This window comes from Amblyomma mixtum, chromosome 5 (assembly GCF_055824585.1).
Source record: "Amblyomma mixtum isolate Tamu chromosome 5, ASM5582458v1, whole genome shotgun sequence".
Lineage (NCBI taxonomy): Eukaryota > Metazoa > Arthropoda > Arachnida > Ixodida > Ixodidae > Amblyomma > Amblyomma mixtum.
Window position 1 is genome coordinate 153,108,662 of NC_143016.1, and position 17,522 is coordinate 153,126,183.

Below are 17,522 nucleotides of genomic sequence, written 5' to 3' on the forward strand. Positions count from 1 at the left end.
GTCGCCCCTTCAGGAGATCCGGAAAGCTGTCAGTGAGGCTGTGAATTAAGTGACCGCAAGGCAACTGTACCTTGCAAGCCGTACTTGGTGCCTATTGGTCTACGGTATAGGGCGCTTTCGTGCGCCAGAAAAAAAAAAAAAGGTTTCTCTGGGACCGACAGTTTCCTTGAATAGTGAGTAAGACAGTATTTGACACGGATCGCAGCGTAGAATTTTCTGGCGCTTAATATTTTGTAATTAGGTTTCTTCTTCAGTCTAGTTTGTTTTAGTTTGTTTTCGACTGCGGAATGGCAGCTGTGATGTCTCAAGTAAGGTTAAGGTCGCATGAGGCGCGCAAAAAATGCAGCATAATAACTGTTTATTCACCGGCTGTCATTCTATCTTCTAGTCAGTCTAGTGAAAGGGTGAGATGTCGAAGCAACGAAAAAAATTGCAGTTTCTGTATGCACCTCGTGATCTCAGCCTTACTTACGACGTGATAGCCAGCGTTCGTCTTCAGAATCCGAAAACGAAACTACGCGGAAGAAATTAAATTTGATATTACTTGCTGGGCATAGCCGAATTACTCTTTGTGATCCATGTCTACTAGTGTCTTACGCATCATTCCAAATAAAGCACGCAGAAAAAAATTTTCGTGCCTGCACACCTTTAAGCACGTTCCAGTCGCTAAAATTGGCAGATGTCTGAAGATAGTGTTGTAGGTTATAAAATGAGGCATCGGCTAATTGTGTGCGCGCACTTCGCAAGGGAAAAACAATGGAGTAGCCAGTCTGGATGCTAAAATGGTTTTGCAGCCGTGCATGCTCACATTCATATGATGCGTGTGACGTCACCCTCAATGTTTTGTGTGGCAGAGCGTCGTTTTGCTGCTGACAGCGGCTTCTTTCCTCCTCATCCCCCTGTGTGTGTGTGTGTGTGTGTGTGTGTGCAGTGAAGGTGCCCCAGATCGTGAAGATCGTGCAGACGCAGAGCGGTGAGGGCATCAGCGTCACCTCGGTGCTGATGGAGCTGATGGGCATGACGGCTACGGCTGCCTACAGCTACGCGATGCGCTACCCCTTCAGGTGAGATACCCATCACCACTAACCGGTGCGTGCGGCAAAGGTCATGTGATCACGCTCAGGCGGGGAGGATAGTTCGCGCCATTGAGGCGTGAAGTAAAACAGCGGCAAAGTGTCGGGAGAATCTAATCGCTGGTGAAAGGCTCCGTATATGCGGCGCGCGTATAGTGATCGAAATACTGAGTCCATATTATCCATGGAAAACTATATGCTGCACATTATATTTTCCGTGTGGCTTTATATAATCTTTTCGAAAATGCTCCTGACATAATAAAATTCCCCGGGGCTTACCCCCGCTTAAACCGATGTGCGACGTGCGAAAGCGCGATGACGTAGAGGGTGACGCCTCAAGCAACGCCATGGCAACGAGATGGAGCGAACCTGCCAACTGTGAACAACTCTTTGGAGTGTGGCCCGGAAAGAGTTTTTGAAAATGGCACGGGTCAAGTTTGGAAGTCGCCATTGTGTCGGGCACGCCCAATTATGGTTGGACATCGATTTTGGTCCGAATCGGCGAGGGTCAAATTTCGGGGCTCGCCAGGGCCAAATACTTCTTGTCGCGTGGCGTCACAGTTGCCATGGCAACGAGCGATGCACACGCAAGATGCAGAAGTAAGATTTTTTGCTCGGCTCGGCCGATCGTATGAATGCTCTCGCACCAATAAAGTCCGTATGAATTTCGACTTTTTCCATACGCGCTAGCCTTGTAAAGGCAAGGTAAAGAACCAGCAATGCATGACGCGTTCACAAGCGAAGGAGTGCTCATGGACGGCACTCGCTCACTTCCTTGTGAACGCGTCCTGTGCCGCTTGTTTTTTACGTTGTATTATCATGCACCAACTGGCCCAACAAGCTGCGTTTCATGAGCTGCATTGAGGCGTATGTTCCACATGGTAGTTGTGGGAAAAGCATACATAATTATGGGAATCGTCAAGTGGTGCGTACGTTTCACTAGTGATGGGGTATTCGGGGGGGGGGGGGGGGGGGGGGGGGGAGTTAAGCGAGGCAGACAAACAGAGCAAAACGTATTCAACTGGCAACCAGCCAAGTCCTGTGTGCTATCGCTGTGTTGAAATTAAGTTCAGCGCAGGGCAACGAACTGTGGGAAGGAACGCCAGGAGACGGGAAGAGAACAGAGCGGGCTAGGTAACAAACGCGAGGTAATGACATCCTAGTTGAAGCCAAGAAGAAGTGGACATGGGCAGGACATGTGATGCGAAGGCGAGGTAGTCTATGTTCGTTAAAGTAACGAAACGTATTCCGACAGACGGCAAGTGTGGCAGAGGGCGGCAGAATGTGTACGTTGCCTGGATGAGTTTGGGAAGAATAAGGCGGTTTGGTGGGGTCGGATCTGGCGCAGGGCAGGTTTAATAGGCGATATGCGAAATGCGCGGCGCCGACTCTCGGCGCTCTGAGCACTATGCCGGCCATGCTGGTTCGGTAGAGACAACGAAACCGCTGCCTAACGTTAGGTTAAAGCGGCTGCGTTTCGTTTCAAATGTGAAACTTCGATGCACTGTTGCTCGACGTTGTGCGCACTCTGCGAGGACACTACCATGAGTGCGGGAACCAGGGACGTTTCAGCTTCTCGCTTTAAATTTTCTCTTTTTTTTTTTTAACTCTGTGCCGACGTTTTAGTAACACCAAATGCCACGCGACGTGTCATGTGTCAGCTCGCCGACCGATGCGCGGCTTTCGCTTTCTGCGCTGATTTTTCCTGAAACTTTATGGGTGATTTCCGTTTAAATTAATGCACAGATCGGGGTCTTTGTTCTCTCTGATCAAAATTAGGAGCCTATTTCGGCCGACCTACGCCTGCGTTGCTCAAGCATGTACTCCAGTCGCGAGTAAGCGGTTTCGTTAATTCTCCACTCAGCTACAAGAGAGTCCGCGCAGAAGCAGGAGCGGTCCCGACGGTGTTTCACAACAACGATCGCGGGTGAGCAGCCGTCGCTACGCTCATGTGTGAAACACATACGGCGCCTGTTATGAGGCTAGAAACAAATCCTTTGTAATGTTGCACCTAGCCATATCACCGCGGCTGTCATTCAGTGTTTCGTTATCACCGAATTGTTACCTCTGTCCTCGACCTCTGTCCGAGGCAGCTCGCAATGTCTGGAAACTGAAACAGCACCGTCACCTTGCGTTTATGTTGTTATTTCCGGGCTGCAGTCCGCGGGGGTCACCTGGAAGGAAATTTTAATCGCATTTGTTCCGAGGAGCGCGCTACGCTATTCTTTTATGAGGCACTGCGACCTTGTTTCTATGGCACACTGACTTCGCTATCTTTATGCCTCCGGAGCGAAACACCCGGCAACAGGTTCTGATAACCGCTTCTGATATTAGCTCTTCACTATGCCTGTGGGTTATGAAAGAAGGCGCTTATCGTGTGCTTCGTTCTCCCTCCGGCGATTATCTGTCCCTATTGAGTTAATGGTTGATTTGGATTGCTGACGGCTTTGTCATTATGGTAGTAGTAGTAGTGGCTTTTATTTACATTGAATATGGAAGGTAAAAGAATTTTTTCTACCCCGGCATCTGCTATCGCTGCTGGAAGCACCTGAGCTGGGGCAGCGGAAATGAAGGATAGCAGGCAGTGTGTAGGAGTGAAAAGAAAGAGGGGAGGGGATAGTAGAAAGGACAGGGGGAGGACTACACTGTCAATAAGTGTATTTACATATATACATGATAAATATAAATATATACAGGTCGCACGCGCCTGAAGGTCTGGTAGAACGCAGTACAAACACACGCGCACACAACAAAGCACAAGACAGCTGGAGTGGGGGCGTCCAGCTGTTCATCGTCCAAGGTAGCACACGCGGAGCGTTGGATCACTGCACTTAACTAACTACCTGGCGGAGAACAGGCGGGACCTCAAGCCTGTCTGTTCGAGGAATGCACAGAGGCTCAGCATTGTTCGCTTACGGGTGCGCGCACTGCCCTGCGGCCACAATAGCGTGAGCATCTGGAAGAATGCCCAGCGCCCTGTAGGCCGCAAGCGTGTCGACTTCATTTCTTGCAGTACGCAAACAATAATTTTAAGTACTCAAGAACCTTGAATCAAAATCGAAGCTCAGGCGCGAGGTCCCGGAGAGCTGCTTCGCGTGACGTCAGTGACGACGACGTTGGCAAGCGAACCGCATGCGCCCGCTGCCGCCCTGCCTCGCTGCGCGAAAATCGAATCGCTGTGAGTGCACCATGTCGGAGGAAGCATCGAAAATCAGCGAGGCTTCATCACTGTCATCAGGCAGTGACATCGACGATTCGCTAAGCTTTAGCGCAAGCGGTTCCCCATTTGCCGACGACCCGCCTCGACGACAGAGGCCCGACCGTGGCGATGCTGAACGAACGCAGCGCGTCGCGTTTCGACACGACTGCGGAGGAAGTTCTCGCTTCAATTTCGGATTATAAAACGGTCCGACGAATTAATATTAATAAATCCTACGCTACCCTTACAGTTTCACATGCGGCGAATGTCAGCCGTCACTAGGAGACGAAAGGCTATGCTACCGGCAGATCGCCGCTGTACTACATAATCTACATCCCAGGGACTCTTGCATCCGTCACACGGCTGTTGCCCATGTTGTGCCTTGACCGCGAGATGGTGGACATAAACCGACGCCAGTTGCAGTTTTAAAACCCCAGTTATCTTTTAACACCCCGATGAGTGCGGGTATGCGCACTACCATGGGAGCTAAAATACGGCCGCAGGAAGCATATTAGCTAAAATTTTGAAGACATTTATGCGCTTTGACACCTTGATGCAAGTGGGATATTTCGTCAAACAGCAATGCTGCGATTGAACGGCGACCGAACGTTACTGCTAGTTCATATTCACTTTAGTGCGTCGATATCGACTCAACCGCGTCCTTAATTGCACTCGAATATTTTGGTTGCGGTTCGTTTTTTTTTTTCAGTAACTTTAGGACGTCGGGTTTAGATAACTAAAAGAAGACACTTTCTAATCTGCTTACCTCTGCTCGATTCCTCTTCATTACTGATCCTACGGGAAGAGCATCGGCACAGCATTTCAACCACCGTACGCGACAGATGGATTCATGCTATCCGGCGCCTTAATTGGTCCCGGAATTTGCGAACCTGTGTGTGTTCGGAACATTTCACGCGGGACTGCTACCAAGTGAAGATGCTTCTGATGAAGGAGCTCCTCCAGCGTATCCAGTGCCGATGGGGCCCAGCGTCTTCGACCTGACGTTATGGATGTGGGCTATATTATAGTAGGCAATTCATGCTTTACATAAAGCCCGCAAAAAAAGCACGGACTGGTGAGGGCCTGAAGAGGTGTTTGCTTGCTTGTTGTCTTCAATGACCCGTGTCTTTCTGCGGGCTTTATGTCGAACGTGCCTTCGACTACGCTATCACAAAACATTAGGGGTGTGCGAATATTCGAAATTTTCGAATATAATTCGAATATTAGATTTTTGCTATTCGTATTCGATTCGAAATTTAAGTATTCGTGTTGTTTCGATTATACGATCTCATGCGAATATTCGTATTTAGCCGAATAGTTTATTGCGAGCACCGGCGTACATTTCGGTGAGCAAGTCCAATCGACATAGACATAACAACATGGCGGCGTCCAGAGCCATGCGTAATGTTGGGCCATACCGTAGCTGACTGTGCTTGTGAGCTTCTTTGTGGCTATACCTGCGAAGCTGGTATAGTCAAAGCTGTGCACGAAGTACCTCGCAATACCTGCCACTTCAGTGCCAAGCGAGAGGGAATTATCTGTGGCTGGAGAAGTTGTTTCAGCTAGAAGGGAACGACTCCTACATGACCATGTGGAGCAGCTGGTTTTCCTTCACAAGAACCATTAATGTTCATCCCAGCAACGCGCTTTTGTGCTTATGGCATGCTAGATGCAATCAGTGCTGTGTACTAGCCATTTTCTGTGAAAATTCCACACTACTAAGAATAATGTTCTAGACTTCGATTCTTTCTGTACAGCCACACACACCTTTTGTGTTCATTTACTTATTGATAGTTGAACTGTGATGTTCTTGGATGCTCAAATAAATGTTTTGCAGTGGTTAAATGCGTCTTTCCTTGATTATTCGATATTCGATTCGATATTCGGAACTAACTATTCGTATTCGATTCGTATTCGAAAAATTTGATATTCGCACACCCCTACAAAACATGTCTAACGACTTCCGTCACACCGTACGGCGCAGCACCAACTCATCTGTTCTGGGAGTGCACAACGGATTCGCATACGTCCCGTGCACCACCTTAGAGGTAAAGTCACTGAAACTCTGAAAGTACCGCAGCTGCTTTCTCTTCGCCGCCGCGCCGCCTATTGGCCAGTTGCGATCACGTGATTAGGCGCCTCCATAGATGGTCCACTCGCTCTAGGAGCCGACGGGGCGCAGTGCTTCCGATGGGGTTGGACTGCGTGTTTTACGAAGTAGCACGTTCAGTATCGCATCTGTGGGCGTGTGTGTCTGTCTGTGTGCGTGTGCGCGCGCGTGTCTGTGCCTCTATCTGAGCGTATGTCTGCGTGCGTGTGCGTGTCTCTGTGAGCGCGCGTGTGTCTGTGCGCGCGCCTGTATCTGTGTGCGCGCAGTGTGCTGCGCGCGCGTTTGTCTGTGTGCGTGCGAGTGTCTGTGTATGCGTGTCTCTGTCAGTGCATGTGTCTGCGTGCGTATCTGTGCACCGCGTGTGGCTGTGTGCGTGCGTGTGTCTGTGTATGCGTGTTTCTGTCAGTGCGTGTGTATGCGTGCGCATCTGTGCATCGCGTGTGTCTGTGTGCGTGCGTGTGTGTTTGTGCCTGTGTCTGTGTATGCGTGTCTCTGTCAGTGCATGTGTCTGCGTGCGTATCTGTGCACCGCGTATGGCTGTGTGCGTGCGTGTGTCTGTGTATGCGCGTCTCTGTCAATCCGTGTGTCTGCGTGCGTATCTGTGCACCGCGTGTGTCTGTGTGCGTGCGTGTGTCTGTGTATGCGTGTGTCTGCGTGCGTATATGTGCGCGCGTGTCTTTGTGCACCGCGTGTGTCTGTGTGCGTGCGTGTGTCTGTGCATGCGTGTCTCTGTCAGTGCGTGTGTCAGCGTGCGTATCTGTGTGCGCGCGTGTCTTTGTGCACCGCGTGTGTCTGTGTGCGTGCGTGTGCGTGTCTCTGTGCGTCGTATGTCTGTGTGAGCGTGACAGCTATAAATGTTTTCGGAGACGTTGCTTTACGAGATTTCGGAGAGCTCGTCGACTTTAGGGTCGCCCAACTGCCTCCCACAAGCCTCCGACCGGCTACTGACCACACGGAGGGAAGAACAGGCGGCAGGAAACAATAAGCGTAAAGGGAACGTTTTATACGCAGCAGACTTCCAGGTGAACCGATTTACTAAACGTTTCGTTATATACCGCTGGTAAGTACGCAGCCTGCTGGCTTTAAAGTTTTCCGGGTCCCGAAAACATGCATTTCGAGCCTCTCGCGGAAGCGATAGGACAAGCCTGCTTCTTGCGTTGTTAGCTCGCACCCATGGGCTCAAGAATACGAGAGGCTGCGCAGCTGTCGTGCGACGCTTTCAAGGTTTTCGAAACCCTCACTTCATCTAAGCTCTCAATCATGAATACTTTCATTAATTTTTGCGCAAAACCGATGAACAAGGCTGCCGCAAGGGAGACTTTCTTCGCCTAGCAGACGACGCGCTCGCCGCGCTGGACCACCTCTGGCAACAACACCCCAATGTTGCCTGCGCGCCGCCCGCTGGTTGCGGTACTTTCAGAGTTCCAGTGACTTTACTTAGAGGCGCCACTGAAAGGCACCTAGCGGCCGCTTTCGACACTACGCCCCGTACAGCAGTTGCCCTCTTTCATCTTCGAGCGTGGCCGACTTTTGCGGCTGCGATTTTGAGTTTGAATCCACCAGTGCAGTCTACGTTCGCATCTTCGCGTCTCCATGTCTGCATATTTTTGACCGTTCGCACGACTGCAAAGCTCCTGGAAATAAAATTTATATAAAAAATCTCAGGGATTAGTGAGGTTCGAACCTGCGCTCCTTTGGTGCTCAGCCGGAATCGCGTCTGCCTGAAGCCTTAAACAACAAAGCTATTGGCGCAGCGCTGCTGTTAGTTTTCGTGGCTGGCATTTGCACTAGCAGAAAATTAGTTCGCCTCGTTGAGCGTGCGTAAACGATGGCTTCAGGGTGGAAAAGCAGCGCGCAGAAACTAGGAACGGAGCCAAGAAACGCGTACACACAGGACAAGCGATATATAGTTTATATATCGATAATTCGAGATATAAAACGGCAATAGGTAAGTCTATTGTAAACAGCATCGCCACCATCATCGGCCACGGTGAAAAAAAAGGAAGTTAGGCAAGGTTTAACCACGGTTATATCCAAAGGTCGAACCGCATTTTGGCATGCCCTGGGCGGTTGTCATCGTGTCGGCAACGCTCAGTGATGGTTGGGCAGTGAGTTTGGTCCAAATCGGCCGAGGTCCAATTTCGGGGCTGGCCGGGGCCAAATTATTAGAAATGACCGGGGCCAAATTTGGAGGGTGCCATCGTGTCGGGCATGGTTAGTTATGGTTGGACATCGGTTTTGGTCCAAATCGGCCGAAGTCAATCTGTCAAAGTCAGTCTGCTGCTTTGCTGCTTCTCAATGTGAAACTGTTGTGTCCCCTTATTGCTTTTGTGTGTGTGCGCCCCCGCATCCTCCTCCTAACGACCACTCGCATCCTCCTCCTAACGACCACTCGCATCCTCCTCCTAACGACCACTTGCCCCTCGTCGCACGCTGTCGCCAGATGCCCCCCCATGGTGCGCCCCCGCATCCTCCTCCTGTTTTGGGAAGCCACTCCCTCCCGTGGACGCTTCTCCGCTCCCTCCTTTCTTCGGGCGGCCAGTTCGGCTCCTGCCTCGGTCGACGCTGGTCGCACCCTCATCGGCTTTAAATAAACGAAGTCTTAAAGTACCGTGTGCGTCTTTCGCTGCATTCAACACAGCGACCGGACACGACAGTGGCGACGAGAAAGTGGATTCGACCCGCGCTACGCAACGCTATTGACAAGCCATGGCTACGCGAGGGTTTCCCAATCAGATACCAGAGTTCAACGGCTCATCGTGGTCATCGTGGGTTGGACGCCTTCAGTTCTACTTTGAAGCTAACAACATCACAGACCCAGCCTTGAAGAGGGCCAACCTGCTGACGCTGTGCGGGGAGCAGACCTACGATACTGTCTGCGCCCTTATTCAGCCAAGCACACCAGCGGCAGTGTCTTACGACGACATCGTAAAAGCGCTGCAAAAGCACTACGACCCAAGGCCATCCGAGGTCTACAGCCGGGCTCGCTTCCAACGACGAGATCAACTGGGAGGAGAAACTGTGAGCGCCTACGTAGCCGCGCTCAAGAAGCTCGCTGCCGACTGCAATTTTGGAACGCTGTCGACAACAGCTACCGGGCAGGAGGGAGACGCAGCTTCTTCTGCTAACACCACCATGCTTCCCTTGGACGTGATGTTACGCGACAGATTTGTGTGCGGACTGAGTGACGAGTCACTGCAGCAGCGCCTGTTCGCTGAGAAGGACCTCACATTCAGCAAAGCTTACGACATCGCCGTTCGAGCGGAGAGCGCCGGTCACCAGCAGAGAGGGATTCGCCGGAACACCGAGCCGGTACACCAGACAAGCAACCAGGTGCGCAAGCCTTCTGTTGTTGTAAAATCGGTCAAAAAGGCACAACGCTGCTGGCGGTGTGACGACCAACACAACCCCCAGGGATGTCGATTCCAGTCAGCCACGTGTAATTTTTGCCACAAGCGAGGGCATATCGAAAGAGCATGCATTACGAAACGGAGACTTGCCAAGATAAAGTCACCTTCCCAGCCTAATCACAGCGTCAACGCCTCAGAGAATACGCCGCTATCTGATCTCCATGGAGCAACATCAGCAACACCATCTGTGTTGTACGACCTGAACACCATGAATCTCGGCACGCGACCGAAGATTTTTACAGAAGTAAGCGTACATCACCAGCTGATTAAGTTCGAGGTGGACTCCGGCGCAGCCTGTACTCTGATCAGTGAGGACACGTTCCGAACTTCATGGCCATCTGACGCACCCGCCCTGCAACAAGACGACACGCACCTGCGAACGTGGTCAGGACAGAATCTGCCACTATTGGGCTCTGCCAACGTGCAGGTTAACTACAACGGCCAGACCCATACGCTACCTCTGCTTGTTGTGAAGGGCACAGGATCAAGCCTTCTAGGGAGAAACTGGTTTTCTCCACTAGGCGTGATGATATGCGGCATACACCAGACGCCGAGCCAGAACATGGTTGAGCAACTGCAAGAGAAATACGAAAGAGTATTCTCGGAAGAGATTCCAGGAAACGAAGGGCCCCCGGTCACACTGGAGTTGTTGGACAACGCGCAACCCAAATTTCTGAAGGCCAGGCCGGTGCCGTTTGCTCTCCGAGATTCAGTTGAAAAAGAGTTGGACAAACTGGAGCAGCAAGGTGTCATCGAGCCGACGCAGCATTCAGAATGGGCCACACCACTTGTCGTAGTTCGCAAGAAGAACGGAACCATACGCCTCTGCGGAGACTACCGGAGCACCGTCAATCTTGCGACTAAAGCGTCCTCTTACCCGCTACCGACACCTGAAGAAGTATTCAGTGTACTACGTGGCGCAAGAGTCTTCAGCACATTGGACCTCACCCAGGCGTATCAGCAGCTGAAGGTGAGCGAGTCAACTGCTGAATTATTGGCAATTAACACACTGAAAGGCTTGTACAAAGTCAAGCGACTGCCTTTTGGCGTAGCTGCAGCCCCGGCCATATTTCAAAAATTCATGGAGACAGTGCTTCAGGGCATCCCAGGAGTTTGTGTCTACCTTGACGATGTCATCATCAGTGGCACTTCCACTGAAGAGCATGCAGTGCGCCTAGAGCTCGTTCTCGAAAGGCTAGCAAACGCTAATTTGTGCATAAGCAAATCGAAGTGCTGTTTTGCGGTGCCAGAGGTGCAATTTCTGGGACACCGAATTGATGCGGAAGGCATTCACCCTACCGAGGACAAAGTGCGAGCGATCACAGAAGCACGAGCTCCAACAAACAAGCAGGAGCTACAGGCTTTTCTCGGACTCTTGACGTTCTACGACCGGTTCTTGGAACAAAGAGCTACCGTGGCCAACGACTTATACCAACTCCTTCGGAAAGATGTGACATGGACATGGTCGCCACGCCATCAGCAGTCATTCGATGCCCTGAAAGACCTGATTCGAAGATGTACAGTCCTCCGCCACTACGACGAAAGGAAGCCTCTGCTTTTGGCTTGCGACGCATCACCGTACGGAGTCGGCGCGGTTCTATCGCAAACTGACGAGCAAGGAAGGGAAGCTCCCATCGCCTTCGCCTCACGTACGTTGTCGCAAGCAGAACGCAACTACGCGCAACTTGACAAAGAAGGGCTAGCCATCGTCTACGCGGCGACACATTTTCACCAGTACATTGCCGGCCGGAAGGTGACCTTTATAACCGATCACCGACCGCTATTGGGCATTCTGGGACCACAAAGGCCTATGCCACCAACTTTGTCTCCGCGAATGACACGTTGGTGCATCAAACTCTCAGCGTACGACTACGCTCTGGTCTACCGCAATGGGAGTAAACATCAAAACGCCGATGCGCTAAGCCGTCTGCCACTAGACGCAACTGTTGACGAACCATTTCCACCAGGAGACGTTCTGATGTTCGAAGCACTGCCAGAACCTCCGCTTACAGCAGGCACAGTTGCAGCATCTACGCAGAAGTGCGCAGCTCTCCGGCTAGTTTACACAGCTGTTCAACAAGGCAACGTGCATAAACTCAAAGGGGACAACTTCGACGCTTACCGCAGGCGAGCTACAGAGTTGAGCACCCATCGCGGCTGCATCATATTTGGGTCCCGAGTTGTGATGCCGAGAGAACTACGCGCACAAGCTATGTCTCTCATCCACGCCGGACATCGGGGCATCGTTGCAATGAAAAAGTGTGCCAGAAGCTACATGTGGTGGCCTGGCATTGACAACGACATCGAAACAGTGGTGCGAGAATGCAAGCCTTGCCAGAGCAGCCGGAGCGCCCCGCCGAAAGCTCCTGTCCCAGAATGGGAAAAGCCAGACACACCATGGCACACACTGCACATTGATTTTGCAGGACCAATTGAGGGCTGCACTTTCCTTGTGGTCGTAGATGCCTACACAAAGTGGCTTGAGATAAGGCAAATGGGACAGACGACTTCGGCAGCAGTCATTGACAACCTCCGATCACTATTTGCAACGTTCGGCCTGCCGCGCAAGGTAGTGTCGGACAACGGAACACCGTTTGTGTCTGCGGAGATCCTCAAGTTTTATCGCGACAACGGGATCTCATCAGTTACATCGGCCCCCTACCACCCAGCGACAAACGGACAAGCCGAGCGCTACGTAGCCGAGCTAAAACGCGCCCTTGAAAGAGATCAGACAGGCTCGCTGCAGCGCCGCCTTGCGCGCTTTCTCTTCAAGCAGCACACGACGGTTCAGAGCACAACAGGCGAGACCCCCTCGAAAATGATGTTCGAGCGTGAAATGCGAACCCAGCTCACAGCCATCCTCCCCGAGCCAAAAGCAGAGACGTTCCGGGAAGAAAAAGCAATTCCGCGCTGCGGCACGCTTAATGAGGGGCAGCGCGTCCTCGCCCGACAGTTTCTGAAAAAGCCACGCTGGGAGGAAGCTACAATTGTCAGACGCATAGGCCTGCGCTCTTGGCTCGTCAACATACATGGCACAGTAGCACGCCGACATCTCAACCAGCTGCGTAGATTTACGACGCCGTCTGAGAGCTGTCCGCCAGCGGAGAGAACACGTGCACCATCTTCCCACATAGCCTGGCACCTCTTCCCGGAAGAAGAGACTTCGCCCAGGACAGACCTAGGAGACACAGCGAACAACAGCCAGCCTACAAGGGTTTCTCCCCCGAGCGCACAAAGCCAGCGCGCCTCCACGCGTGAGCGCCGACCCCCTGCACGATACCAGGCAACTTTCTAAGGGGGAAGGAAGTGTTGTGTCCCCTTATTGCTTTTGTGTGTGTGCGCCCCCGCATCCTCCTCCTAACGACCACTCGCATCCTCCTCCTAACGACCACTCGCATCCTCCTCCTAACGACCACTTGCCCCTCGTCGCACGCTGTCGCCAGATGCCCCCCCATGGTGCGCCCCCGCATCCTCCTCCTGTTTTGGGAAGCCACTCCCTCCCGTGGACGCTTCTCCGCTCCCTCCTTTCTTCGGGCGGCCAGTTCGGCTCCTGCCTCGGTCGACGCTGGTCGCACCCTCATCGGCTTTAAATAAACGAAGTCTTAAAGTACCGTGTGCGTCTTTCGCTGCATTCAACACAGCGACCGGACACGACAGAAACGAAGGTCAAGTCATGCACGGAATGGTGGGCCACTTTTAAGGCGCAACCCTTTAATGGCTCATCCTCCCGTCCGTCCGCCCGGCGTTACATCCATCGCCTGGGGTGACTCATCGACGAGCGCAGCTGCCAAAAGGTGACGTCATCTTCGTCGACAGGTGGAGCTGTCGGTGCGGTGGCGTCGAGCACTGCTCCGTCGTCCGTCGTCGCACGGCAGCTAGTGGAGGAGGATGGCTCCCAAGCGGTGCAGCCGTAACAAACATAGACAGTCACTGGCAGTCGAAGTAGCGCGACAGTGGCTTTCGCCTAGCTCACTTTAGGCTGCCAAAGTGCCCACATAGCTTTTTCGTTGAGTGGAGCTAAAGCGGTCACGTAGTCCAGCTTGGTGCTTGTGCACGCCGCTCGAGCACAGAGGGAGGTTTTCGGCCAGGTCCTTCGGCTGAGGGCCTTCGGTTGCCTTTAGGCCTGCGCTTTACGCCTCCGCAGTATTAATAGAACCCGTTTGGTTTATGTTCTCTCGGTCTTGACTCATTTCGCACGAACACCGCACCTAGCCTTCCACACATGAATACTGTGCACCGACGCTATAGAGTCGCGCTTCTTGCAGCGATGTGTCGCCCGCCGACTACCTGGCATCATTACGCCGCTTGGTATGGGTCGCTAGGCTTTGCGCGCTTCGCATTGCAGCACCAGGAGACGGCATTTTGGAAATAGCCACCGCCTACCATAAGAGGTCTGATCCTGCTCTCAGTACACTAACACACGACACCCGCTGATTAAAACTGAAGTGCAGCTAATTCCCGCGAACAATTCGGCAGCGAAGCGAACGAAACAGGCCAGGTGAGAGCCGCCACTGCAAGCCTTCGGTCAGCTAGTTTGGCATCGTAGGATTGCGATCGGTGCAGCGAACGCTGGTCGCCCCTAACGACAGCGGTATCGCACGCCAAAATGAAGGCTGTTCATGATGAAAATGCGGGCGCAGACGAAACGGAGACCATAGGACAGGCGTCGTTTTCACAACTGGTTTATTTGGAAGGAAACGACCACTTAAACAACAACAACAATAATAATAATAATTGTTTTTCCATCAAAAGATGCAGGGGCCCGTGGGTAAAAGCTGCAAAACAGCTTGACAGGAGCCCATGGTCCCCTCTACAAGGCGATACAAAGGCACACATGAAACACATACACTGCAAATGTATCGTTTAGGGCTGGAGAAAAGGGTGAAAAGAAAAAGTTATTTACATTCATAGCAAACAAAGTGGCGTAGCTCACGAACCGTAGTGCAACGTGGATCAAGTCTATTACCGTTTAACTCATTAAGGAAAGCAGGCAGGATGTGGGACAGTTTTTCCTTGCAATAATTGGCACGAGGAGTGACCACCTTCCAGTGTTCAGGGTGACTCGTACTATAGGAAGCATTTTTTATTTGCATCTGGGCTATGTTGTGGAAAAAGAAGCGGTTTTGCTATAATTAACGCTTAAATGCGACACTTAGCCTATAACGGTATAATTTCCAGACATAGATTACATCCGCTTGCAGGAACAGATAATTAGTATGAGCATCATATGGGACATTAAAAATAAGCCTAAGTATCTTTTTTTGGAGGACGAACACCTTTTCTAAGTTTGTTGCAGTGGTAGAACCCCACACAAAAAAGCATAAAAAAGGCGGGATAAAAAAAAAAGAGAATCATAGATAAGCTTTTTTACGCCAAACGGTAGTATTGTGCTACATCCTGACAGCACCCCAACAACACTTGACAGTCTAGCGCAAATGGTATCGACATGGATATCCCGGAGCATGCTTTGAGAAAAAGTGACCCCAATAATTTTAGTACTGGTTACTGTTTAAATTTTTGTGCTGCCGTACATAAGATCCGCGCTTAGATCAACGTGTTTTGATTTCGGTCTGAAAAGTATGGCTTTAGTTTTATTATACTCCTAACTGGCTCGCGTCACACCATTGCCGAAGGAGTTGAAGAGCAGAGTTTGCTATGTTGCTGAGCACACACAGTCTGAGACAGAAAAAAAATATTCTAGAATCACCGGCGTATAGTATGTATTTGCCTTCAGTGCACGTATTTACAAGATCATTTGTATACTATATATATTGAAAGAAAAGGTCCGAAAATACATAACATAACGATACCGAAGGCAACGACACATGGTTAACATATCAAGGTTAAAAAAGAAGACTAAGAAGAAGAAGAAAAAAGATGAAAAATTTAAAACCTGTGCAGATAGCCTATTTCCCTCTTAGAAAGCGAGTGCGAAGGTTTGTTCACGCAGTTTCCACACCAGGCTGTGTGAAATGCCCCCATAACCTCTCTGGTTCTTTGTTGCAGATGACGATAGAAGGCCTGTGTGGCCTCAAAGATAGGATAGCAATTGTTGCATTCTTGGAGATGCTCCGCACCCCTGAAGAAGTCATTTTTGTGCTCTTTACCGCGAATGTTCACACATCGCCCGATTTGGCCTATGTACGCGAATCCACAGAGGAACAGAATTGCGTACCGTACACCAGTTTCACAGCGCACAAAGTTCACTCTATGCTTCACATTGCAGGAACGGGAACTACTATCAACCCTTTCCGCCTTTCTTTGCACAAGAGGGCAAATTCTTATTTATCTCAAGGGGCCAAAAAGGGCTACTCCGACATCGTATCTTTTTGCAACATGCCTTAACCCATGAGATAAGCGGTGAATGTAAGGAATGACAGCGAGCTTCTTCGAGTTCGCTTCAGGGGGGGAAGGGGGGGGGGGGGGGGGGTTGAGCGGCCTTTGACCCACTTCATAGCTTCACGCAAGACTGCGGAAGGACATTACTAGGATAGCCTGCTTTTGTCAATCTGGGAACTTGGGCATTGCAGCTGTCGCATAGAACATGTATAGGCAAGTTTTTGCTAGGCTGGATTTGAGACCAGAAACAGCTATTCTGTTCTTCATTAGTTTAGAATATGTTCGGAGCAATAATTGAGCAGTGTTTTTTTTTTTTTACCTAGGACAATACTGCCAACAAACATGCCTAGAACTCCAGAAACTGTCCAGAATCTAGAGATCGAGAAACTGTAACTCATTTCCTTTGGGACCTCTAGGGTAAATTTGAGACCAGATCCGCGCTCTTTCAAGGTTTTCAAAATGTTCACCATGCTGTTGTTGATCTCCTGCATTATCAACTAAGACCAAAAAATCATCGACATAACGAAAGGTGCCTTTGTGTAAACCTTCCAATCTCTGGCAGAGAAAACGATCCACTTCGGTCAAAAAAATACTACTCAAAATGGGTGCCGCAGGCGACCCGGTGCAAATTGCCGACCTCTGCAGTTATATATCTTATCTCCCCACCTTACAACTGTGATGCGCGGTCAGATTTCCAAAAAGCATTCTAAAGAAACACCTCAATCATCCGCAAACTTCACTTCATTATTATCCTCCGTGATGCACGATTTCACGGAAGACAAAAGCGGGAGCCCTCCACTGCGGTCATGTACAGTACGGTCCATTTTTAAAGGGAACATGCGATCGCGTGGCCTCCGCGCTTCGCGAAGCCCTGTTGCCTAGATGCGGCGAGAATGGGCGGTATCAGGCGGATGCGCGGAAAGACCAGCCGGCATGCTTACTGTGCATGCATCTTGTGCCGTTAATTCTCGTACGTTCTAGGCGGCAGCGCTTCGCGAAGTTCGGAAGCCACGCGATCGCGTGTTCCCTTTAACAATGAACCTTACTGTACGTACTGAGCCAATTTACGCCTTCCCTCATAGCCCACGTGTCGCTTCGGCACTTTAAACCCCACAATTCACTACAATTCGGCGAATATATGCGCAGCGCAAGGCACAATGACAAGGGACAGGAACATTGAAAGTTACACACGAGCGCTGACTATCAAGTGGATTTTATTGCGGAGGCACAAACAATATGTAGTCGGAGAAGGGGGATGAGGCTGCGCGGTCACCGAGTTTCAGTCTAGTCAGGCCAGTGAATAAAGCATTAGGTTACGAATAATGAAAACGATAAAAACAATAAAAGCCGTGAAGAGTAAAGGGCCGCCACGCAAACGACAGAAAGCCAGT

The 17,522-nt window shown here is 50.9% G+C and overlaps 1 protein-coding gene across 1 annotated transcript in view; it reads left to right on the top strand.

The window, feature by feature from the left end:
- The window catches only part of LOC149344180 (mannose-P-dolichol utilization defect 1 protein-like), a 73,480-nt gene that overhangs the window by 14,915 nt on the left and 41,043 nt on the right, over positions 1–17,522 (top strand). Inside the window, exon 3 of the mRNA XM_089546202.1 lies at positions 932–1,064. Coding sequence (XP_089402328.1) covers positions 932–1,064 — 133 coding nt within the window. The remainder of the gene's footprint in view (positions 1–931; positions 1,065–17,522) is intronic.